The following is a 24604-nucleotide window of genomic DNA, read 5'->3' as shown; positions in this document are numbered from 1 at the left end:
TAAATAACAGTAAACTTCAAAGTTTATGGTGTCCAAACAATACTACATTTACTAGTATTGTTGGGTTTTTGTCTTTCACAATAGGTTAGAATGCCTTTTTAATTAAACTTGGGAAAATATAATACATGTATTTCAAAAGAAAAGTGCAAATTGAGATGTCTTTGGATATTGACAATGTTTAGTAACGTTAATAGTCTTGATTTTATAACAGATTTGTGACCAGTTTCCTCTTATTTCCCAGCATACTTCTTTTGTTGCTTAATTTTAATAATGACACAGCAAGCATGTCAAAATTAGTATGGTAAATCTGTCCAAAAATGCTGATGAATTTCATATTCAGTAAACAGTTTTAGATTAGCTACATCTTCATTATTGTGGATAACTATGAATAGCGGATATTAAGAAGTCTCATATAATCCATATGATTTGAGATCACTGAAATTTTGTTAGATTCTTATTCCCAGACAGAAACTGAACTGTATTTCTCTGTTGCGAATCTGTAAGTAAAAAGAAAGGGCCTTGACTTGTAAGATTACTTCAGTTCTCCTTTAGCTTCTCTGTAAGTAAAAAGAAAGGGCCTTGACTTGTAAGATTACTTCAGTTCTCCTTTAGCTTCATAGCTACATTGCCCCCTTTTCCTCCGGACTTCTAATTCCTTTTAACTCAGGAATTCAGGAATTGAAGTATTTTTCCAACAAAACTAGTTGATATGAATGTCTTAGCATTCATAAACAACCCTTAAGAGAGATTCTTGTCCTATAAAATTTTCACAGCCAAGGCACAATTACAAATTTTTAAAATCAGGATATTTTCAGCTGTAATTTGTATTGATTCTTCCTTTAAGGAACTCTATAACGTTTCCATTTTATCCTCTTTTTAACCAAATTCTCAACTGCATTTGATTTGGATTTTTTTTAAGGCATTTATGTCATGCATATATATTTTAATATTGCTTTTTATCTTTGTTGCATTTCCTAAAAGTAGTGAACCCAGAGGTGAATTTGGTGTTGGTAGTCTCTGATTTCCTTGCAAGTACTTCTATAAAAGCTAGTAAGATCAACCATTCTCATAAGTAACTGCTTAGGGTTTTTATCACTTTACAAAGAGGAAGTTGGGTTTTTGAACTTCTACATTGTTACCTGAAATGGTCATGATGAGCTGCCTAAATAAAACAGGAAGTTGAAAGTGTAAAACAACTTGCAGAAATAAATGCTTTTAGTTTTATCGAGTTCAGTTTCTGAGAATGAGTTGTATTCTTCTAGTCACTTAGACTCTTCAGTTACTTGGTTCCAAATGCTTAACAAGACCAAAATGACAAGATACCATAATTAGGAAACTTGAAGTATGAGACAAATTTCTCATTTGGGTTCCTTGCACTGTTTCCTTTATTTCATGATTCAGCATTTTTAAAACGTAATTGCAGAAAGAATTTTAAGGCTGAAAAAAGTGCAATTAGCATATTTTTCCTTTCAGCTTATTAACTAGTAGGATATTTGTGAACAACCTCAGAAATGCCGTAACTGAGAAATGAATCTATATGCCTTAAGCTTAGATAATCATATCATCTTTAAGGCACTTTTTGAGAATCAGGTTTATCAGAATTACTTAGGAGAGATGTGAAAATGTAAATAGATACAGAAATTTGAGGGCTCTGTTAGAGCTCATGAAAAATATCCTTTTAAATTGGATTTTTTAAATTATATATTACCTCCTTAATTTACTAGATGATTTATTACCCTCATAGGATAAACCCTAGAGCTTATTTGCCATAGGTGTTTTCTAACAAGTCATCAATTCGTATTAGTACTGCCATTCTTTATCTTCCCTTTTTTCAGTTAGATTAGCTGAGTAGTATTTATAGAATCTGTTACAAAATCCTTGGATAGGCGCATAAAGCCTAAACAGTTGCAAACTCAGATGCCCAGTCTTTGGTTAAGAGTGTAGGTTAATGCTAAGGAAAGTAGTGTAATTTGTCGGAAAATTCAGACCCTAGGTTTGTCTGAATCAGAAGCTGTGCATTTTTTCACATGCACATGTTTTTCCCATGTAACCATGAATGAAAAAACCAGAATAGAGGTGTCCATTCAATGAATTATAAATGAAATATTGTGTAGTGGGAAAGAATGATTCTGAGTGTCAGGAGATTTGGCCTCTCTCTGCTGAGCTTTTTAGCCACCAGTGTGATTTTGGAAACATCACTTAACCTGTGTGGGCCTCAGTTTTCATGTAAAATAGATAAGGAGAATTGGATCAAAGTAACCCAACAAAGTTTAACTAACTTTTACAAACTAATAAAAACAGTCTGTTTTAAAAAATGAAACATTAAAGTGTTTAAGGAGTTTCTGTCATTTTCTGCTTTTGCACATTTGCCTGATAATGAAACTGAATTCTTTGGTAACTGAAACCCTATCTTTTTATTTAGTGCCTAGCATAGCACCAGGTACATAGTTGAGGCACAACCTATTTATATGAAGCAGACCAATCAGTCACACTTTTCCTTCATTCTCATATTTCCTCAGCTCATGCTCCATCACCCCTCCCCCTGCCCCCAATTATTTCTGGTAATCTCTAGGTATTTCTTGGGTTCCGGAATGTGTCCCACACTCTGGGTTCTTTGGACATTCGTTGTGCCTGAGCATCTGCTATTGCTGGTGATCTGCCATGCCACTGCTGGGAACATTAGATTCCTCTGGGAGCATTTTTCCTGGTAAATACCACCTGGTAAATACCATAAAACTGCAAAGCCTTATGCATACCCAAATGACAATGAGTATATACATCTAGGCTTGCAGAAGCCCTAATAAAAGTATTTCCTTCATCTGCTTTAAGTTCTCTCCTTTAGAGCTCAGAAAAGCACACACTATAAGATCAGGTATCATTTGTGCTTTTCTACTCAGGAATTTCTCTCACTTTCTCACATGCCAAAAAAAAAAAAGAAGAAGAAGTTCAAGTTCTTATATGGATCAGCTCCTGAAAATAGAAACCCTGGGTAGGAGAAATCAGTCATGATACTGAAGACCATTTAACTACTTGGGGATTTCTGAACTAGGTGATAATTTTAACATGCACTTACCTGTTGTTTTCCCTTTTCCCTTCATCAGAACCTCCTGACACCCTTTGCATTTCAGTTCATTCCACTATTGTTCCCTTTTAGTCACACAGGCTCAGAACGTTGGCATCATCTTTTTCCTTCTTAGCCTCTTCTCTCACATTCAAATAGTATTCCAGTTCTGTAAGTTCTTCCTTCCTGTCATTAGATTCTGTTCCTCCATTTCCATTAGTATTTTTAAGAAAATTATTTTTAATGTATAGGAACTATAATCACATTGCTTAAAATTAAAATGTAGGACAGAGCATGAGTAAAACGTCTCCCCACCCTGTTTTCTAGCCATCCAGTTCCTGAGAGGCAGCCAATATTACCACTTTCTTCTATACCTTTTCTATTCTGTGCATATACAAGCAAACAAATGTACCTTTTACTTAACAATACGTCCAGCCCATCCACATATCCTTTTCCTATTAGCCTTCATTCAGGACCTTTTCTGATGCTTGAATTATTTTTAACAACATTCTTAATTGTTCTCTTTGCCTCCAGCCTCTTTTTTCTCTCTACATTTTCACGTATCAAAATTTTACATATTACAGCTTCTGCAGTCCTTCCCCTCTTAATAACATCTTCATTCTTGAGTTGCTCAGGCCAAAAAGTTTAGTGTCATCTTTGACTCCTGTTTCTTTCACAATCCACATATAGTCTATTAGCAAATCCTGTAGGCTCTGCCTTCAAAATATACCCAGAATTTGACTGTTTTTCACCACACCTTATTCCAGATACTATGGAAGAAGCCACTGTGATTGCTCACTGAGGTTATTGCAGTAGTTTTCTCTCTGGTGTCCCTGCTGCTACTTTTGCCTCCTCCTCACCAGCCAGCAGGCTATCTTCAGTGCAGCACCCAGAATAATCTGGTTAGAAAATGTAAGTCGGAACATGTCACTTTTTTGCTCAAAATCAATGGCTTCCCATCCTCTTCAGAATAAAAGTTCTTACTCTGACTCCAAGTCCCTGTGTCTTTACCACTTACCTCTCTGACCTCACCTATTTTCTGCTGGTCTTCCCTGTTCTAACCACACATTCTCACCTAAAAGGGTCTTTGCATTTGCTCTGTACGCTGGAGTTCTCTTCTATATCCTTACTTCAGCTCTTTCATCAGAAGTCATGAAATCTTCTCTGGTCACCCTGTATATTTCCAAATCCTGACATTTCATTATCCCCTTACCTTCCTTTATTTTTTATTCCTTAGCATTTATCAATGGCTATCAGACCATGTAGTTTATTTAATGTTGTCTGTTGTTTCTCCATTTGAATGTAAGGTCCACAAAAATCATACACTGGTTAGTCTCCATTGCCTAAAACAGTGCTGACACATAGTACGCTGTCAGATATTTGTTGAATGAATGAATGAATCTGACTTTAATAGTATGTCTTGATTTCATAGCTAACTGTTAGAGGACAGACTGATTTTCAGATTTTGTGAAGCCGTATTGAGGACTCCAATACTTCCATATTGCTAACAGTTTAATTTTATTAATGGAGCTTCCCACTCAGAAAGCTTCAGCACTTCTCCATTACCTACAGAATAAAACCAGACTTGATATTAGCAAAACTACTGTCATCTGACTCATCTTAATCTACTCTTCTATTATCTCCAAATAAAGCCTCTGTTCCTATGAAACTGGTCTGCTTACAAAAGGCTGTTTTTTCCCTACCTTTTGTCATTCTTACTGTTCCCTCATTTGTGTTGTTGTTGTTGTTGTTGTTGTTTTAAAGATTATTTATTTATTTATTTGAGAGAGAGAGAGAGAGAGAGAGAGAGAGCATGAGGGGGGAGGGTCAGAGGGAGAAGCAGACTCCCTGCTCAGCAGGGAGCCCGATGCGGGACTGGATCCTGGGACTCCAGGATCATGACCTGAGCTGAAGGCAGTCGCTTAACCAACTGAGCCACCCAGGTGCCCCTGTTCCCTCATTTGTAATGCCCTCCTTCTTTTTTCCCCCTACAATCTAAAGCACTTTGGAGAGCTCAGTTTAGACCCACCTTCCGCTTCCTTACAGTAGTCTTTCACCAACCCAGCCCATATCCATCTCCTCTTTCCTCTTAAGTTCTGTGCTCTGTATGTGCACTAGTAATTTGGCTTTGAATTATAGTTATTTTTAAATGATTGATAGATCTTTACTGAGGGCTGTTATTTGTATAGATTTGTTTGCTAACAGTGGTAAAGTGTACAAAAATTTGAAAAGCCAAGGTGCTGACTGTATACAATCTTAAAAAAAAAAAAATCTTGATGCCCAAGCCATACCCTGTATCTGTTACCTCAGAGTTTCTGTGGGTGAAACCCAAGCATCAGTATTTTTAAAGTTCCCAGCGTGTCCTAACATATAGCAGAAGTTCAGAACCATCAGCTTAAGGCAAAAGGGGATTTGTTGGGTTCTTTCACTATTCTTTTTTTTTTTTTTTAAGATTTTATTTATTTATTTGAGAATGAGAGAGCAAGAGATCGAGAGCCCATAAGTGAGGCGTTGGGGGCATAGGGAGAGGGAGAAGACTCCCTGCTGAGCAGCGAGCCTGATGGGGGCTTGACCTCAGGACCCTGGGATCATGACCTGAGCCCAAGGCAGACGCTTAACTAACTGAGCCGCCCAGGCGCCCCTTTCACTAATCTTTTTGTCTTTATCTTTAGTACTCCTCTCAGTGCCTGGGACCCAGTAAAGTGTTCTGTTGTTTTGAGTGAATGAACAAACTGGTAAATACAAAGATCCAAACTTTAAAGAAAACATGTTACTCAAACTTCAGTAACATCTAGGCATTTACTTAGGGAAAGAAACTTAAGTATCTGCTATGTGTAAGTCTGTCTCATGTTACCTCATTGGATTCTTAAAACAGTCCTAGATATAAGCAGGTATTATACCCACAGATGAAGAAACAAAGACCTAAGCAGTTAAATGTTAAAGCTGGCATGGGAAACTACGTTTGACTTCCAAAGATTTTGAAGAAAAATTAAAATTGGCAAAAAGATGTACTTTTAACTTAGAATGCCATAACATGCCAGATGTGCAGTAGATCTTCATGTCAGAAGCTTCCTGTTTCCCACTGCTTTTGTTTCCATGCGGCAAAGGTTCTCACCACGGAACTCTGCCCTTTTGGACTTTGGTCATTGCTCTCGGCATCTGCATCTCAGGGTGTTCGGTGTGGATTTTTCCCTAGTTTCTTAACTTGGTCTTCCTATTTCCAAAACAATGCCCATTGTATATCTGGCGCTTGGAATCCTTTAACTGTCTGCCCAGTCACCTAGAATAGGTGGTGAGAGTGTGTACATTTTAACACAGCTCCTAAGCAACAAGTTACTTCTGTGATCTTTTCACTCATTTTTATCTTTTTTTCTGACTCATTAGAACATATCTGACTTTTTTACTTCCTCAGTTCTTGATCTAGACATTTAGATCCTCTAATTAAAACAAATAGGGTCTTGGGGCACCTGGGTGGCTTAGTCGGTTAAGCATCTGCCTTTGGCTAAGGTCATGATCTGGGGGTCCTGGGATCGAGCCCCACATTGGGCTCCCAGCTGAGCAGGGAGCCTGCTTCTCCCTCTCCCTCTGCCTGCCGCTCTGCCTGCTTGTGCGCACGTTTGCTTGCGCTCTCTCTCTCTCTCTGTGTCAAATAAATAAATAAAATCTTAAAAAAATAAATAGGGTCTCTTACCTCCTTCCATATGAATAGCAATGGTACTTTGCATTTAAGGTAAGACAATTTTTTAAGTCTTCACTGAGATTGAGCCAGTACTTAAATTTTTTTTTTCTGTTCAGTAGCTGATGTCTTAAGGCTTACCACTGACTTTGAACTTCTAAATGAACACTTACGACGTATACTTGGAAATCTTTTTACCAACATTCTGAGGTTTTATATTAGGAGAGTCCAGAATGAGAACGAAGGGATGATTTCCTTCTAACTTCATGCATAGAGAAGTTAAAAGGGAATTGTTGGGAAAGATTAACTAGAAAATAAAATAGGCAAGAGCAGATTTTTGGTTCTTGTCTGTTGTAAGTTTTATGCTTAAGTATGTCATGATTTTATACTGTTATACTAGGTGACATAAAATACAATGATGGCCCTGTTAAAGAAAAAATTATTCTTTCACTTGTTAAAATAAGAAGACTTTATTCAACATTTCTGCATTAGTGTAGAGAGCTAGAGCTCAGCTCCAAATGAGGCAGAAACAGCCAGGGATCTATAGCCATCAAGCAGAATGAGGGGGTCAGTGGATAGAAAATTACTAAGAGGACACTCACGGGTAGAGGGATTCTTGCTAAACACATCTAACAGGAGTCTTGTTAAAGGCAGATTGAGGACTTACACATCAAAGGTGGGGGGGATAAGGAACTTGATCAGATATCAGAAGTGGGGGAATTCTCACTAAACTGACAACAGGATTCTTGGTAGGACTGGGTTAGGCAGGTCATAGATAGGATGGAGCCAAGATCAAGGCCTAGCTGAAGAGAGGGCTCAGAGGAGCCTGACTAACATTTGGTCGAGAAGATACTTTGATATTCCATGTGTGTTATATAATTACTTTAATATAAATTTTCAAGCAATTATTCTTTAGAGTTGATAGGTTTTTTTGTTTGTGTGTGTTTGTTTTTTTAAAGATTTTATTTATTTATTTGACAGAGAGAGAGAGCACAAGCCGGGAGAGTGGCAGGCAGAGGGAGAGGGAGAAGCAGGCTTCCCGCTGAGCAAGGGAAGCCCATTGTGGGACTCATTCCCAGGACCCCGGGATCATGACCTGAGCCAAAGGCAGTCGCTTAACCAACTGAGCCACCCAGGCACCCTAGAGTCGATAGAAGTTTTAAAATGAAATTGTTGGGAGTTCCTTTCTATTTGCTAGATGGGATGCTGCCCAGTTCATTAATCATTAAATAAAGCCAATTAGATCTTCCATGAATGAATGAGTGAATGAAATTGCTCTACTTAAAACAAACTTACCTGCTTTCTCTACCTGACAAAACTTATAATTGGTTGCTAATAGAGAAACAGTTTCTAAGAACTACTTTAAAATGGTTTAGAAAGAGTAAACAAGGCAAATTATTTGGAAGTGCCATCATTTGTTTTTTATAATATTGATCCTAATTTAAGACATTTTATGCTTTTAAGCCTTCGCCCTTACTGATAATGATAAACTATATATAGCTAAATTTTTATTTCTAAGTACATTCTGAGTGTTTATAGTGTCTCTAGTTCTAAACTAGGAAAATAATATTTAGTTTATTTGAAATTTAAAAAAAACAGCTAGCAGCTACAGTAAGTTTTATTTAATGAAACCAATATTCCATTTGGTCCTAGAGATCACTGAGAATATTTTTTTTTTTCTAGAATTACAGCCCTAAATTAAATTCTCACTAGCCTCTGAGAACCCTCAGCCAGGAGGGATTTGTTTATTTGATAAAGACACAATTCTACAGCTTTTGTACTATCATATATACATGTCAGCAGCTTGGAACTTGCCTATTAAATTATTGCCCCAGACAGGTTATTGTTGATATACTAAAAGCTTTAGAATCAGATGAAGAAATGAACCACATTGAGGCAATGTATGTTTAAAAAAAAATTATTTCTTGTCAAAATAATATGAGGGGGGTTGGTGGGCACCTGGGTGGCTCAGGCAGTTAAGCACCTGCCTTCGGCTCAGGTCATGATCCCAGGGTCCTGGGATGGACCTCCACGTTGGGCTCCCTGCTCAGTGGGGAGTCGGCTTCTCCCTCTGCACCCACACTCCCCGTCCCCACTCTTGCTCTCAAACTCTCTCTCTGTTCCAAATAAATCTTAAAAAATCTTAAAACAAAAGAAAACAACAAAACCATGCAAGGGGGAGGGAGGGAAGAGTAGGCAGAGCACAGTGAATATTCTCTATGATTCTGGGGCACCTGGGTGGCTCAGTTGTTAAGCGTCTGCCTTCAGCTCGGGTCATGATCCCAGGGTCCTGGGATCGAGCCCCGCATCGGGCTCCCTGCTCCGCGGGAAGCCTGCTTCTCCCTCTCCCACTCCCCCTGCTTGTGTTCCTTCTCTCGCTGTGTCTCTCTCTGTCAAATAAATAAATAAAATCTTTAAAAAAAAAAAAATATATATATATATATATTCTCTATGATTCTGTAATGGTGGATACATGTCATACATTTGTCCAAATCTATAGAATGTACAACACAAAACAGTGAACCCTAATGTAAACCCTGGGCTTTGGATGATGATGATGTATCAGCATAAGTTCATGAAATGAACAAATGAACTACGCTAGGGGTGTTAATAATGGAAGAGATGTGACGTTGGGGGGCAGGGAGTGTATGGAACATTTCTTTAACTTCTTAGTTTTGCTGTGAACCTAAAACTGCTCTTAAAAAGAGTAAAGCCTTGGGGCGCCTGGGTTCTCAGTCAGTTAAGCACGTCAGTTAAGCACGTCTGCCTTCGGCTCAGTTCATGATCCCAGAGTCCTGGGATCGAGTCCCTGCTCAGCGGGGAGCCTGCTTCACCCTCTCCCTCTGCTCTCCTGCTCCTGCTCTCTCGCTCGCTCACTCTATCTCAAATAAATAAATAAAATCTTAAAAAAAAAGTAAAGCCTTAAAAAAATAACATCTAAATATCTTCAAACAAAAAAAATCTCTTAGGAAATAGCATTGAATTTCATGCAAACAGAACTTACTCTCTCAAGTGGATAAGAATAAGGTAAATCTCTTTCAGGAGGAGAAATGTAGTTATTAATCCTTGAATACTTCTGGAATGATGTAGAATAATATAAGGAAAATAAACATTTATAAAAGTACAATTGGTTACTATTCTTTTTTAAGTGTAGCCTGGTTGAAAACATAGGTAAACTTTGGAAGATGTGTTACTACTTTAAAGGGAAGTGAAGCAGAGACATTTTGGAGAACTTTTGGTCAGTAAAAAGGTTGCTGCTGTTTACAGTTTTTGGTAAAGACTGTAATGATGGGGAATATAAGGTGACTAGGATCCAAAGAATTTCTAGAAAAGAGAAAGTATTTTCTTAATAATTTGAAGGGTTTGTTCAGTTTGATAATTTAAAGCAGCAATTGTCTTGCTAGGACCAGTTAACAATAGCTGACATTTATTGTGCCTATTTTTTTATTTTTTTAAGATTTTATTTTTAGGGGCGCCTGGGTGGCTCAGTCGTTAAGCGTCTGCCTTCGGCTCAGGTCATGATCCCAGGGTCCCGGGATTGAGCCCCACATCGGGCTCCCTGCTTGGCGGGAAGCCTGCTTCTCCCTCTCCCACTCCCCTGCTTGTGTTCCTGCTCTCGCTATCTCTCTCTCTGTCAAATAAATAAATAAAATCTTTAAAAAAAAAAAAAAGATTTTATTTTTAAATAATCTCTACACCTGACATAGGGCTTGAACCCACAACCCCGAAATCAAGAGTTGCATGCTCCACCAGCTGAGCCAGCCAGGTGCCCCTATATTTTGAATATTCTGCCAAAGACAAATATTATTATCTTATTTAATTTCACAAAAATTGTAAGAAGTAGATACTATCCCACTTTACGGTAAGGATGTGATTTAAAGACATTAAGTGATTGAAATTCAAATCCAGGTCTGTCCCAACTCCAGAGCCTGTATCTTTCCATTTTGCCATAGTATCCCATAATAATATGAAAAGCTAAGAAGACTTCCATAGTATTGTTTTATTCAAAAGGGTTTTTGTAAACATTTAGCAATTGCCTGCTATATACTGTTTACTTTGCTAGACCTTGTATAGTACAGAAAAGGAAAGCAAGGCAGTTTGCAAAGAAAACTTCAGTTTTGGGGGACAGGATAGTATCTATAGAACTAATTATCAATAGCAATTATATTTTAGGTGCTATAATAAATGTTCAAACAAAGTGTGGTAAAGTATGTTATAATATGGTAGATGATTCTTGAAATTATAAGTACTGGGAGTACTTCTTGGAAAGAAACAGAAGAACCCAACCTTAAAAGATGGGAAGGGTTTAGACCAGCAAAGATAAGAAGAGAGGCAAAACTTTCAAGACAGTGTAAGTCAATCCCAGAAGCAAAGTCTTTAATACACACAGTAGTCCAATGAGGGAGGTAAAGATTTTGGTAGACACCAGAGAAACAAGCTGACAGAGATCTGGCTCCTGAAGTATACAATATATACAAGTATATTAGGCAATATAAACTGGCCTGGGCCTTCCTGATAAGTAGAATGGCGCTATTATCTAGGGAAAAATTTCTTCCTTGCCTGTACAGAGTTATCCACTGACATTCAAACAGAGCTGTAGTTGTTAAGTACTCGAGTCCTGTTGTATGTGGTTGTCAAGAAAATAATTTTAAAAGCTAGTTATGAATAGATGTAATGTTGAAATATGTGGGGTCTGTTATTAAAAGATTATTATTTAATAAGCTAAAAACCCAAGTTTTATAAATTTTCTAAGTGTCTTTTAATATATTTTCTAAAGTTTCTTACTATAGTAGTTGAAAATTAACAGAATTCGCAGTTTCTGGGGCGCCTGGGTGGCTCAGTTGGTTAAGCGACTGCCTTTGGCTCAGGTCATGATCCTGGAGTCCTGGGATCGAGTCCCGCATCGGGCTCCCTGCTCAGCAGGGGGTCTGCTTCTCCCTCTGACCCTCTTCCCTCTCGTGCTCTCTGTCTCTCATTCTCTCTCTCTCAAATAAATAAATAAAATCTTAAAAAAAAAAAAAAGAATTAGCAGTTTCTGGGGAACAATAAAAGGTTTATTACTTTCTCAGTTTGATGTTTAAACTTTCAGTACAGGTATTAGTAATGTAATAATGAAATTTTGAATCTTGCAAAGATTAGGTATTTTTCTTTATTTCCCCCTTTTAGGGAGAGGTGAAAAGAATACGGAGAATGGGAGGAAACTGAAATCTAGGAGAACTTATCTCTTAATGATACTTATAGATTCAAAATTCTCCCTTTTGGATGCCTGGGTAGCTCAGTTGGTTAAGTAAGGTCTGCCTTTGGCTCAGGTCATGATCCCAGGGTTCTGGGATCGAGTGCTGCATCGGGCTCCTTTTTTTTTTTAGATTTTTTTATTTATTTTTTGGCAGAGAAAGAGGCAGCGAGAGAGGGAACACAAGCAGGGGGAGTGGGAAAGGGAGAAGCAGGCTTCCCGCGGAGCAGGGAGCCTGATGCGGGGCTCGATCCCAGGACGCTGGGATCATGACCTGAGCTGAAGGCAGATGCTTAACAATTGAGCCACTCAGGCACCCCTCACATCGCATGGGGCTCCTTGCTCAGCGGGAAGCCTGCTTCCCCCTCTCCCTGCCACGCTCTCTCTTTCTCTCTCTCTGTCTCTCTCTATGACAAATAAATCTTTTAAAAAAATAAATAAATTCTCCCTTTTTAGGTTAGAAACATAATACAGTGGATTCTGTGAAATCAACATTATTGGAGTATTTAAGTATATAAAGGATTAGAATTGTGTGTAAGACTTGAGTTACTCTCCTTTCAAAATATATGTATGTGCAGGCGCCTGGCTGGCTCAGTTGGTGGAGCATGTGACTCTTGACTTTAGCTCAGATCATGATCTTGGAGTTGTGAGACTGAGCCTGCTTAAGAATCTCTCTCTCTCCTTTTCCCTCTGCCCCTCCCCCACTCTAAAAAATAAATAAAATAAAAATTTTTTTAAACTTAAAAAATATATACGTGGAGGGGCGCCTGGTTGGCTCAGTTGGTGGAGTGTGTGACTATTGATCTCCAGGTTGTATAGGTTTGAACCCCCCATTGGGTGTAGAGATTAGTTAAAATCTCTTACAAAATAAATAAAATAAAGTAGATATACATGGAGTTATATCCTTCACTGCAGATAAATGCTACGTGCAGTAAAACTACTACTTTATGGAATCGGGATTTATTTTAAAAACCTTGTTTTTGTTTTTTTTTAAAGCAGTTTTTGTTCAACCAGAACCTCCATATCAGTGATTCTCTATTAGGCTGGGGATGACATGCCTCCCTTCTATAGGATATATGCTTTCTTTTTTTTATTATTATTTTATTTATTTGAGAGCGAGTGAGTGAGTGAGAGAGCACAAGCAGAGAGAGAGGGAGAAGCAGGCTCCCCGTAAACAGGGAGCCTGATGCGGGGCTCGGTCCCTGGGATCATGATCTGAGCCGAAGGCAGACGCTTAACTGGCTGAGCCACCCAAGCACCCCGACATACCTGCTTTCAACTTTCTTTCCCCACCCCAGTCTTAAGAATGATTAAATCACTGTTTTTAAAAGTGTCATCCATCATTTGTATTGCCTCAAAAATATTTTTGCAATCACTAACTACTAAGCCATTTCTCTTTCCCTTTTTACTTCTGCCACTGATGTGTTTTACCTCTACCAAATTTCATCTTGTTAGATTTTTTTTTTAAATCTATTTATTGGAGAGAGAGTGAGAGATCATGAGCAAGGGGGAGGGGTAGAGGGAGAAGCAGACTCCCTGCTGAGCAGGGACCCCAAAGTGGGACTCCGTCTCAGGACCCTGGGATCATGACCTGAGCTGAAGGCAGATGCTTAGCCGGGTAAGCCACCCAGGTGCCCTTCATCTTGTCAGTTTTGACCCAGTTTTGAAGCTAGATAATACTGACTTTTAAAATTATTTTTTATCATTGTATTTATCCCTCCTAACTTTGTTTCAACTGCAGCTTTCATAAGCAAGGCTCTACTCAATTCCTGATATAAAAAAAAAAAATTCTAGAAGGGCTAGGCTAAATCCATGTGATACCATGCTAAAGATAATCCTCCTGAATTTTAATACCTGTTACTACTGCATAGTATAGTTGATTATCCAGTTCCAGGTCCACCTCTGTATAGGTATATGACCTTGGACAAGGCACTTAAACTATCTGAATCTATTCCTTTTATAATGGGGTAAGTGTCTCTTGCCTGCCTACTTAAACAAGCTGTTTTAAGATCAAAAGAGAAACTGGTTATGAAAGAGTTTTGTAAACAATAAAATAGTAGTCATTAATTTACATTCCTAGCATGTGCCAGATCTCAGTTCTGCATATACAGCAAGGAACAAGCATAATGAGTTCTTATGTTCTGTGCCAGGGCTTGGCAAATCTGATCCGCTGCATGTTTTTATATAGACTACACGCTAATGTTTTTTGAATGGTTAGGGGGGAAAATCAGAAGAAGAATATTTCATGACATGGGAAAATTACATGAAATACAAATAAGAGTATCCAAAATAATGTTTGGGGGGGGGGAGTGCCTGGGTGGTTCAGTCTGTTAAGCATCTGATCATGATCCTGGGGTGCTGTATGGAGCCCTGGGTCTGGTTTTCTGCTCGGCGGGGATCTGCTCCCTCTCCCTCTGCCACTCCCCCTGCTTGTGTTCTCTCACTCTCTTTCTCTCTGTCAAATAAAAAAATCTTTTTAAAAAATAATTAGCAGGTCATCTGGGTGTCTCGGTCGGTTGGGCGTCTGCCTTCGGCTCAGATCTCTGAGTCCTGGGATTGGCAGGCCTGGCTCTCTGCTCAGTGGGGAGCCTGCTTCTCCCTCACCCTCTGCCTGCTGCTCCCCTTCCCTGGGCTCTCTCTCTCTCTCTGTCAAATGAATAAATAAAAATTTTTAAAAAATTAGCCCAGTGGGGGCAATCCTTTACAATGTATACGTTTATCAAATCACATCATACACTTTAAATATCTTACAACTTTATTTCCCAATAGTACCTCAATTAAAAATAAATAAAACTTACTGGAACACAACTGTGCTCATTTGTTTACAGTTGGGACCAAGACCATCTGGCCCACGTAGCCCTAAAATGTTCACTGTCTGGCCTTTTACATTAGCAGTTTGCTGATCCATGCTCTGTGTTCTTGGAATTCTTTTGGGGGTGTTGAGCAAGAAACATAAGTATAGTTCTTTTTTTTTTTTCCTTTAGAGAGAGGGAGGGGGAAGGGGGGCAGAGGGAAAAGAGAGATTCTTAAGCAGGTTCCACACCCAGCACAGAGCCCTACATGGGGCTTGACCTCTCAGCCCCTAGATCATGACCTGAGCTGAGATCCAGAGTCAGACGCTTCACCAACTGAGCCCACCAGGCATCCCTGTAGTTCAGTGTTGACAAGTTCCCTGAAGAAAAAAAGTAAATGGGCTAGAATTGTGAAGGGTACAGAAAGTATCGAGGCTAATTTGTATGTAGGAGTCAGGACGTCAGGAGGTGACATTTGAACAGAGACTTGACTGAAAAGAGATGCTCTGACAGAAGAGCATTTCTGGCAAAAGGAACAAGAAATGTGATCGCCCCGAGGCAGTAGTATAGCTGTAAGGTCTAGTAGCTAAACAGTAGGACATGGGGGTGAGGGAATCAAATTTTGAAGGGCCTTGGAGACCATGGAGCAGACTTTAGATTTTTATAGAGAATATATAAATGTAGCATTAAGATTTCAACTACTATTTCAGGGTATTTTTATGGTATTGTTATAGTGACAAATCACCATGCCACTTCAAAGTCTGTTGTCAAAGACTGACAAATACTAAGATTTATCTGATACTAAGTAGTCCACCTTTTTTAGTAACTCTCAGAAAATAACACAGGGATTATTGACCATGATAGTGTTTTTGGGATCCAACTTTGGCATTTAATGATGACTACATTCTTTTTAGCCATTCATTTAGAATTTCACCCTTGCTGTTGCATATATGTCTTCACCTGTCACCAGCTTTCATTTAAAAATTGGGGGATGTTGGGGCGTCTGGGTGGCTCAGTCTTAAGTTAAGCATCTGCCTTTGGCGCAGGTCATGATCCGGGGTCCTGGGATCGAGCCCCGAATCGGGCTCCCTGCTCAGAGGGAAGCCTGCTTCTCCCTCTCCCACTCCACCTGCTTGTGTTCCTGCTCTCGCTGTCTCTCTCTGTCAAATAAGTAAATAAAATCTTAAAAAAAAAAAAAATTAGGGGATGTTTTAATTTCTTTAATTGGACATTTTTCCTTTTTTTTTTTTTTTTTTTTTTTTTAAAGATTTTACCTATTCATTTGAGAGACAGAGAGCACAAGCAGGGGGAAAGGCAGAGGGAGAGGGGGAAGCAGACTCCCTGCTGAGCTGGGAGCTGGAAATGGGGCTGGATCCCAGGACCTGGAGATCGTGACCTGAGCCGAAGGCCGACACTTAACCATCTGAGCCACCCAGGCGCCCCCATTTTTCCTATTCTTGATATTCTCAGATTTATGGAGATCACTTACTTTTTTTTTCAGCACTTTAATTATAATTCTTCAGCACTTAAGCCTGAATTCAAATACTACTACTTGATATTCCTCCTCCTCTGACTTTTGTGCACTTTGTGGTTTTTTTTCCTTTAGAAAATGGAAGCAAGGTTTTAGTTTACTTTTCTTTTTCAATATAATCCCTTCATTTAACCAATTAACTATCCTAAATTTTCTAGCATAAGGCATTATGCAGCTAGGAAGTGAATAAGGTTAAGCTCCTGGTCAAAAAGCATATGCAAAGTATAACTTTGAAAAGCCTTCCTTGTTGCTTTTAGCATTCACTTTATCCTGTCCTTTAGCTTCCTTGACCTATAGCTTCCTTGACCCATGCTTTCAGTTTTGATGTCACTCCAAAGCCTTTATCTTGTTTATGTCCTCTTTCATCTTTTTTTTTTTTTAAGACTTTATTTTTAAGTAATCTCTATACCCAGCGTGGGGCTCAAATTCACAACCAAATTCACAACCCCAAGATCAAGAGTCTCATGCTCTACTGACTGAGCCAGCAGGCGCCCCTGTCCTCTTTCATTTTTTAAAAAAATTTATTAGATGGGAGATGTTCGCATGCTCCTCTTTTGATTTTTAAAAATTTAAAAATTATCTTTAACATACAAGTAATGAAGTAATGGGTGAAATAGATAAAGGGGATTAAGAAGTACTAACTTCGAGGGAAAAAAAATTCTCTTTATCATACAAGTAATTTATGTTCCTTGTACAGCTTTTTGAACATGGAGATAAGCCAAAAAAGGAAAGAAAAATATCTTGTAATACCAGAGGAAATCCTAATTAAAATTAGTAGCTATACTTGTATGTAAATATATTTACTCTTAATAAAACGGGAATACATCGTGTGAACTTTTTTCACTCAACAGCGTATGATAAACATCAACCTATGTCAACAGAACACTTCTCAGACTTTTTTTTTTTTTTTAAGATTTTTAAAATTTATTTGACAGAGAGACAGCGACAGAGGGAACACAAGCAGGGGGAATGGGAGAGGGAGAAGCAGGCTTCTCGCAGAGCAGGGAGCCCGATGTGGGGCTCGATCCCATGAGCCGAAGGCAGACGCTTAACGACTGAGCCACCCAGGTGCCCCTTCTCAGACGTTTTTGCTCTCGGGACTCCTTTACACTCTTAGGAATCAAGTTTTTATTTATGTAGCTTATATCTATTTACTAAATATTAAAATTTAAGAGATTTTTAAGGCATTAGTTTATTTAAAAACATAATTATTACCTGTTAATATAAATGATTGGTATTTTGTTTGGGGGGAAAAAAAAGCTTTATTTTCCAAAACAAAAAAAGAATTAGTGGGAAAAGTAGGACTATTTTACATTTTGTAAATCTTTTAAATATCTACATTCAGTTTGTTGTACTGTGTTGTCTTAGTTTGTACATACTGTTTCCTCTGACTGGAATGCCCTCATTGGTATTATTCATCCTTCAATCCAGCTCATACATCACTGTATTTAAAGGCCACCCCACCCCTCCTTATATACATATGTAGAGTTGATTACATCTTCTTGGTGCCTCACTGTAGCCTTTAATTCTTGCTTGCTGTATTACTACGTATGTGTCGTCCTTGAACTACAAACACTTAAATTTTCTTGACTGAAGGGAGTTTCACAATTATGTAAGGGTTATGGGAAAAGCACCTGGACAGAAGTGGGATAGACCATAGCCGCAATACTGCCACAAATAGACTATAGGTTTGCTGTCGAAGTAGGTTTACTAATTTCTTAAATGAGTGATTGACTCATTCTTAAATGAGTGATTGACAGCAACAGTTGATGAGGACAGAAATATGATTAACTGCACATGCCAACGCAAATATACACAGTTGGCAATCCATATGGGAACTGTTAGCCCTGTGTAGTATAATTTTCATGAGTCGAGCAGCATTTCTTATTTCCTAATTAGAACCGCTCTTTTTATTGTTAGTTAATATAAGAGCTTTATGGAGTATTCCTCTCAATCTCCACCAGTTTTCATCCCAGAAAACTAATACATTATCTGTAATTACCCTGTCATGGCAGGGTTCTCAAACTTTATGTACATAAGAATATTTTAAAGTGTTTGTGGTGTGGGGGCGCCTGGGTGGCTCAGTTGGTTAAGCTACTGCCTTCGGCTCAGGTCATGATCCTGGAGTCCCGGGATCGAGTCCCGCATCAGGCTCCCTGCTCGGCAGGGAGTCTGCTTCTCCCTCTGACCCTCCCCCCTCTCATGCTCTCTCTCCATCTCATTCTCTCTCTCAAATAAATAAATAAAAAATCTTTAAAAATAAAAAATAAAAAAATAAAGTGTTTGTGGTGTGGATTCCTCCCCTCTGCTTCCACACACATATAGGTTTTGTTTTCTAAGTCTTAAAGAATCAGGTAGAGTTATAGCTCAAAGAAATTTTGCAGATCTTCTCATCTCTTTTAGGAATTGGATTATAATGAGGAAATTCAGGACCAAAAAAGGTTAGTAGTGTTTCTAGAATGACAAATCTAGTTAGTTAATGGACCAACACAGCCAGTAATTAGAATCCAGGTTTCCGGTGTACCTTGCTCCATCAGTCAGTAGGCCTATCTTTTTTTTTTTTTTTTTTAGATTTTATTTATTTATTTGACAGAGAGACAGCGAGAGAGGGAACAGAAGCAGCGGGAGTGGGAGAGGGAGAAGCAGGCTTCCCGCTGAGCAGGGAGTCTGGTGCGGGGCTCGATCCCAGGACCCTGGGATCATGACCTGAGCCGAAGGCAGACGCTTAACAACTGAGCCACCCAGACGCCCCAGTCAGTAGGTCTATCTTGACAAAGAAATAAGTTTGTCCATGGGACAGCTTTAGCTTTTCTTTTCCATATAAACCTAAAGTTGTAAAGTGTTTTTTGTCTTTTTCTTATTTTCTTCTCAGTTCCCAGCCTTATTTTCAAGACTCTTGAAAGTCTTTTTTTCTTTTTAAGAATGGTTTGACTTTGATGGTAGCCTTAATTTGATTGGGTCAGCAAGAATTTAAAATTGTTTGAAGGAAATTAAGAAGTCAACAGAGGATGCCTTATTAGAAAGCAGGGCTCAGTTTATTGGTAGATAGATATATCATGTTCCTCTTTGCCCCTCATCAGTGAATTGAATCATCTTCATACTCATTATCACATCAAAAATTAGGGAATTTTCAACATTCTTTCTGTCATAGTGTGTTAGAATTATACTGCGAGACTCATTTGAGGTCAGTCCTGTTATTGCTAACATCATAATTACATATGTATAATGCAAAATGATACTCCAAATTATTTTTTCTTTTAAATGGGTTTGTACATTCTTTGTATGTCACATTTGACTTGATGAGAGCTAAGAGATTAAATTATATGGCAGACTGAGCACATGGTTTCACCTCACCTTTTATGCCAAACCTTACTAGAATTTTGAAAAGAGTAGGGAAAAATAGAATGAGAGGAGAAATGAACTAGTAACTGTTTGAAAAGTGAGAGTGCCATCATTGGACCAAAATTTTTTAGCAGTTCTTCATAGAAAGAAAGCAGAATGGTAAATACATAGGGGGCAAAAGTAAGATCAGAAGAAATCATAACCCAAAACACATTAAAGAAAACTGTTATGGAAGTGGGAGCCATTTGGAAGAACTTTATTTAAGAAGCAAGAAAGAAAGGACTCTTCTGAGTCTTGGTGTAGATTAATTGGGGAACTGTTCTGTAAGCTAACTGTACCACTTGGCTCCTCTTTTCTCTCCCATTTGGCCTAAACTACAGACAGAAATGCATCTGTCCTCAGAATATAGCATTGAGGGGCACCTGGGTGGCTCAATTGGTTGAGCATCTGCCTTAGACTTGGGTCATGATCTCAGGGTCCTGGGATCGAGCCCCACATCTGGCTCCCTGCTTGGGGAGCCTGTTTCTCCCTCTCCCTCTGCCGCTCCCCCTGCTTGTGCTCTCTCTCACAAATAAATAAATAAATCTTTTTAAAAAATACATATATATAGCGTTGAGAATGAGCACTGAGAGCAGAGAGGCAGGGCAATACCTCAGGTAGCCTCTGGCCCTTATGAAGCTCACTCAGAAATTAATCTGCTCATACCCAGCAGCGAGTCTACTCTTTCCCTCCCCTATAATCACTGGAGACAAATTGCAGGTAAACAGAACAGATAAGCTAAATTAAATTCAAGGAGGAACACCAAACATTTGTGGAAAACCAGTGCTACGAAAGAAAAGCACCAAACTCAAACAAAAAGTAGATCTAAATTCTTAGGAAACAGTCCATAGAGCAAGACTTTAAAGTCAGTGTAGTTAATACCCTCAAGGAGACTCAAGAGATTATTATACACACAAAAATAAAAGTCATGGAAATTAAAAGTAGAACAGTTAAAATAATTATCTGAATAGCAAAATAGACATAACTGAAGAGCATTTTCGTGAATTGAAAAATGGAGCTCTGAGGCCTTCTCGCCAAATAAAGTATAAAATGACAAAAGAAGATAAAAATATAGGAGAAAAAAATGAGATATGCAAGTTAGATCCAAAGATTTCAGCATCCATCTCAAATAGGAGATCCAGAAAAGTAGAATGGCAATAGGGGGCAGGAGAGGGATTTAGAAGAAATATTGTCGATAGTATTCTTTAGAACCTTTAGGACAGCATTTAATAGTTTAGGTGATAGAAGTCATCTTTGTCTTGTTTTTAAAATTAGGGACACTGCTTGCATTGTTGCATCATTATTAGGTATGCTGTAGAATTTTGGTAGATAATCCTTTTTCAAGTTAAAGAAATTTATTCCTACCCAGAATTAGTAGTTTTGTTGTTGTTTTATGATATTTGAGTGTTGAATTTTGTCTTTTTTTCCCAGTATGAGTTAAGAGAATCGCAAGGGTTTCCTCCTTTATATGATTTATTAGTATTGAACCCATCCTTGCATTGGGATAAATACTATAAACACAATTTGGTATCCTACCAGTTTACTCATATTTTATTTAGTTTTGCTTAAATGTTTATAAGAGATTAGGATCATAGCTTTCTCTTTTTGTGACTGTGGTATATTTTGGGAAAAGTTTTAAATTAGCAATAATTGTGCCTCAGATAAACCTCATTGGCTATGATACTGCCACTGGACTGGGCAAAGCTATGACTGTAGTGTATTTTGACCAAAAACAGATTATTCAACTTTTTAAAGAAAAATTAAAAATCAAAGCAGCATGGATATCCCCAAATCAGGACAACCTATATTGATGATAAAAGTTTTCGGGTATTTTGTGAAAAAAAATTTTGCTACTAAACAGTAAAGGTTTAAACAGGAAGTGTTATTTCAAGGAATGTGAAGAAATTTTTGTAATCTGTTAATTCCTTCTCCTTTTATATATTACTCTTATTTTATTTATTTCTCTTTAGGTACGCATAGCTGCTAAATTCATCACTCATGCGCCCCCAGGGGAATTTAATGAAGTGTTCAATGGTGAGTAAATATTAGTATTTTAAGCTCTCCTTAATTACGTATAAGCTATCTCTTTTAATCCTTACAGCACATTATAGCTATAGCTAAGGAAATCAAGATTCAAACAGGTGAAAATAACTTATCCAATGCCACCTAGCTAGTCAAGTGTCAGAGCAAGAATTCAAACCTAGGTCTGAGTCAAAAGCAAATTCTTAACCCATAAATTAGGATACCTATCTTATGTGAGAAATGATTTAAAGTAGTTTAATATGATTAAATTGAGAAGCAATATTAAATTGTTTTCATAATTTTATATCTATCATTATAAGTCATAGCTTAAGCTTCTGCAGTGCTTTCATTCAAGATGTGCCCGTAATACATATAGGACACTTTCTAAATCCATTGGGGCTGAACTTACTGCATCTGGGAAGCTTGTTACATATACAGCTTCCAGCATTACCATCCTCTTAAGATTTCTCATTCATTAGATCTGAGGTGGAATTGGGTAATCTGTTTTATCAAGTTCTCCTGGGTGATTCTGAGTCACAGCCAGTTTGGGAACCACTGTTCCAATACATTTATAACCTTCTGTGCTATTCACTGGCTTAATGTAATATAGAATGAAAAATGTAGATGAGGCATCTTGAACTCCATGATAAAATCAATCATTACAATCCCATTTTTTTTAATTAATTTTTTTTTTTTTTAAGATTTTATTTATTTACTTGACAGAGAGAGACACAGCGAGAGAGGGAACACAAGCAGGGGGAGAGGGAGAGGGAGAAGCAGGCTTCCTGCTGAGCAGGGAGCCCGATGCTGGGCTCGATCCCAGGACCCTGGGATCATGACCTGAGCCGAAGGCAGACGCTTAACGACTGAGCCACCCAGGCGCCCCTACAATCCCATTTTAAGTTGTTAAATTCATTGTAAAGTTCTTTGTGCATCTTGGCTCATTTGAGCAAACATTTATTTTGAAATTCTAGTTTTACATTAGATGGCTACCTACTTAAGAGGAACTATGTGATATTCATCTGTACTTGGTCCAGAGCCCCATACATCATAGAACAATCAGTAATCTCCACCGATAAAAATTAATGATGTAGAGAAAGAGTAACCAGGAGAACATATAAACATTTACTATAAGGAGTAAATAATACAATAGAAATAAATCCAGACATTGTTCCTTATAGAGTTATTTGTAGATTTTGAACACTAATAGCAAGAGAAACAAATGCAGCCTTATTTTCTCTGGTCTTTTTTCCGTATCAACCAAATACAAATTTTCAACAACTGAGCTTTTAGGAAATTTTCCTACGACTTGAACTTTATCCAGCTGATTAGCTCAAATAAATTCTTGTCTTAACAAAATTAATAGCCTTTGTAGTTAGAAGTCCCTTGTTTTATTTCTGACAACTGAATGTACTTTACAGGAATATCATGAGAATAATTGATATGAAAGCATTAGATTAAGAATTGGCAAGCAACTAAAAAAAAAAAATTGGCAAGCTACTTATGGCATGAGGGCTGGTTTTTACTGGCATGCTACACACTGGCCTCCGCCAGCCTCTTCTTTCAGAAGCCCTAAGAGTCAATGGCCTTTGGCTTATGATTAGTCTTCCCTGTTGGAGTTAATGCTTGGTAGTTTCTTATGTGACAAGGACCCTTCTCTTCCAAAAGAAGAGTGACTAGACTCTTGACACACAGCTTTTTAAAAGGATATAGTCCCCTACATTAGATGCTTCATAGAAAAATATATTTGCCAATTGCACTGCCACTGACTGAATTTTGCCCAGCTTTCTTGGTGTGATGTTAATAGAAAAGCCTCCAATTCTTAATCTCATTTTAAAGGATTCTTTAGATACAAAATTAACAGTCCTAACTATAACTTTCTTTAAACCATGTTTTTCATTTGCTATGAATAATTCTTTGAGAAGTTATTGTTGGATTATTGTACCACAAATAATTACATGCAAATTTATGAACATTAGCATCTGTTCATTTTGTTTTTTAGAATTTCTATGTAGGGGCACCTGGGTGGCTCAGTCGGTTAAGCATCTGCCTTCGGCTCAGGTCATGATCCCAGAGTCCTGGGATGGAGCCCCTCATGGGGCTCCCTGCTCCACAGGAGGCCTGCTTCTCCCTCTGCCTGCTGCTCCCCCTGCTTGTGTGTTCTCTCTCTCTCTCTCTGTCAAAAATATTTACAAAAATAAAAAGAATTTCTATGTGTACATATATCCGAAAACTAACTTTGCAAAGCCCAATTTTTAAAAAATTTCTGAAGTTTGTGCTCGCTTCGGCAGCACATATACTAAAAAATTTCTGAAGTTTGTCCTTTATTGAATATTTTAGCATCTTTTAATGTTTTTTCCTCAGATGTCCGGCTACTGCTTAATAATGACAATCTCCTCAGGGAAGGGGCAGCACAGTAAGTATCCTTCAAGATCCACTTATATATTTATTTTAATTTTGGATAAACTATGTTGATAATAAATTTGTACCCTGAAAACTAAGTTTAAAATAGAATACTTCAGTATAAAACAGTTGGTTTTAGCAGTTTTAGTTGTATTTTTTTACTTGGAGAAAACATGCCATGTTGTTTACTTCCTTTAAACTTATTATATGTGATCTTATTTTTTTTTATTTTTCTTTTTGCCCAGATCTTCCCTATTAAAGCAGAGCTTAATATGAGCTGTTAGGGTTTCTTCTATACTCCTTTTAGTTCATGTTGAATTTTTTTTAAATGCTAGCTATAGAAAAATTAGGCTGCTATTGAGGAATAATGTTCTCAAATTGCCACAAAATAGTAGATATTCATAAAGTGCCTTAATAGAATTAACTGTAGAATAATAGCATGGTTATTCAACCTAGTCATTGATTCCTTATCACTATCAGGCTAATTAAATGAAAATACCATTTT

At 37.9% G+C, this 24604-nt stretch overlaps 1 protein-coding gene and 1 pseudogene across 2 annotated transcripts in view; one reads left to right on the top strand and one right to left on the bottom strand.

Moving 5' to 3' along the window:
* CAPZA1 (capping actin protein of muscle Z-line subunit alpha 1) overlaps positions 1-24604 on the top strand; it is a 49089-nt gene that overhangs the window by 1734 nt on the left and 22751 nt on the right. For both annotated transcript variants that reach the window (XM_036122576.2, XM_036122569.2), the window contains 2 exons: positions 21645-21708; positions 24061-24112. In XM_036122576.2, the coding sequence (XP_035978469.1) occupies positions 21645-21708; positions 24061-24112 (116 nt within the window). The remainder of the gene's footprint in view (positions 1-21644; positions 21709-24060; positions 24113-24604) is intronic.
* Positions 21293-21375, bottom strand: LOC118554859 (U4 spliceosomal RNA; annotated as a pseudogene).

This window comes from Halichoerus grypus, chromosome 5 (assembly GCF_964656455.1).
Source record: "Halichoerus grypus chromosome 5, mHalGry1.hap1.1, whole genome shotgun sequence".
Classification (NCBI taxonomy): domain Eukaryota; kingdom Metazoa; phylum Chordata; class Mammalia; order Carnivora; family Phocidae; genus Halichoerus; species Halichoerus grypus.
The sequence above is the reverse complement of the archived record's forward strand: the minus strand, read 5'-3'. Positions and strand labels throughout refer to the sequence as shown.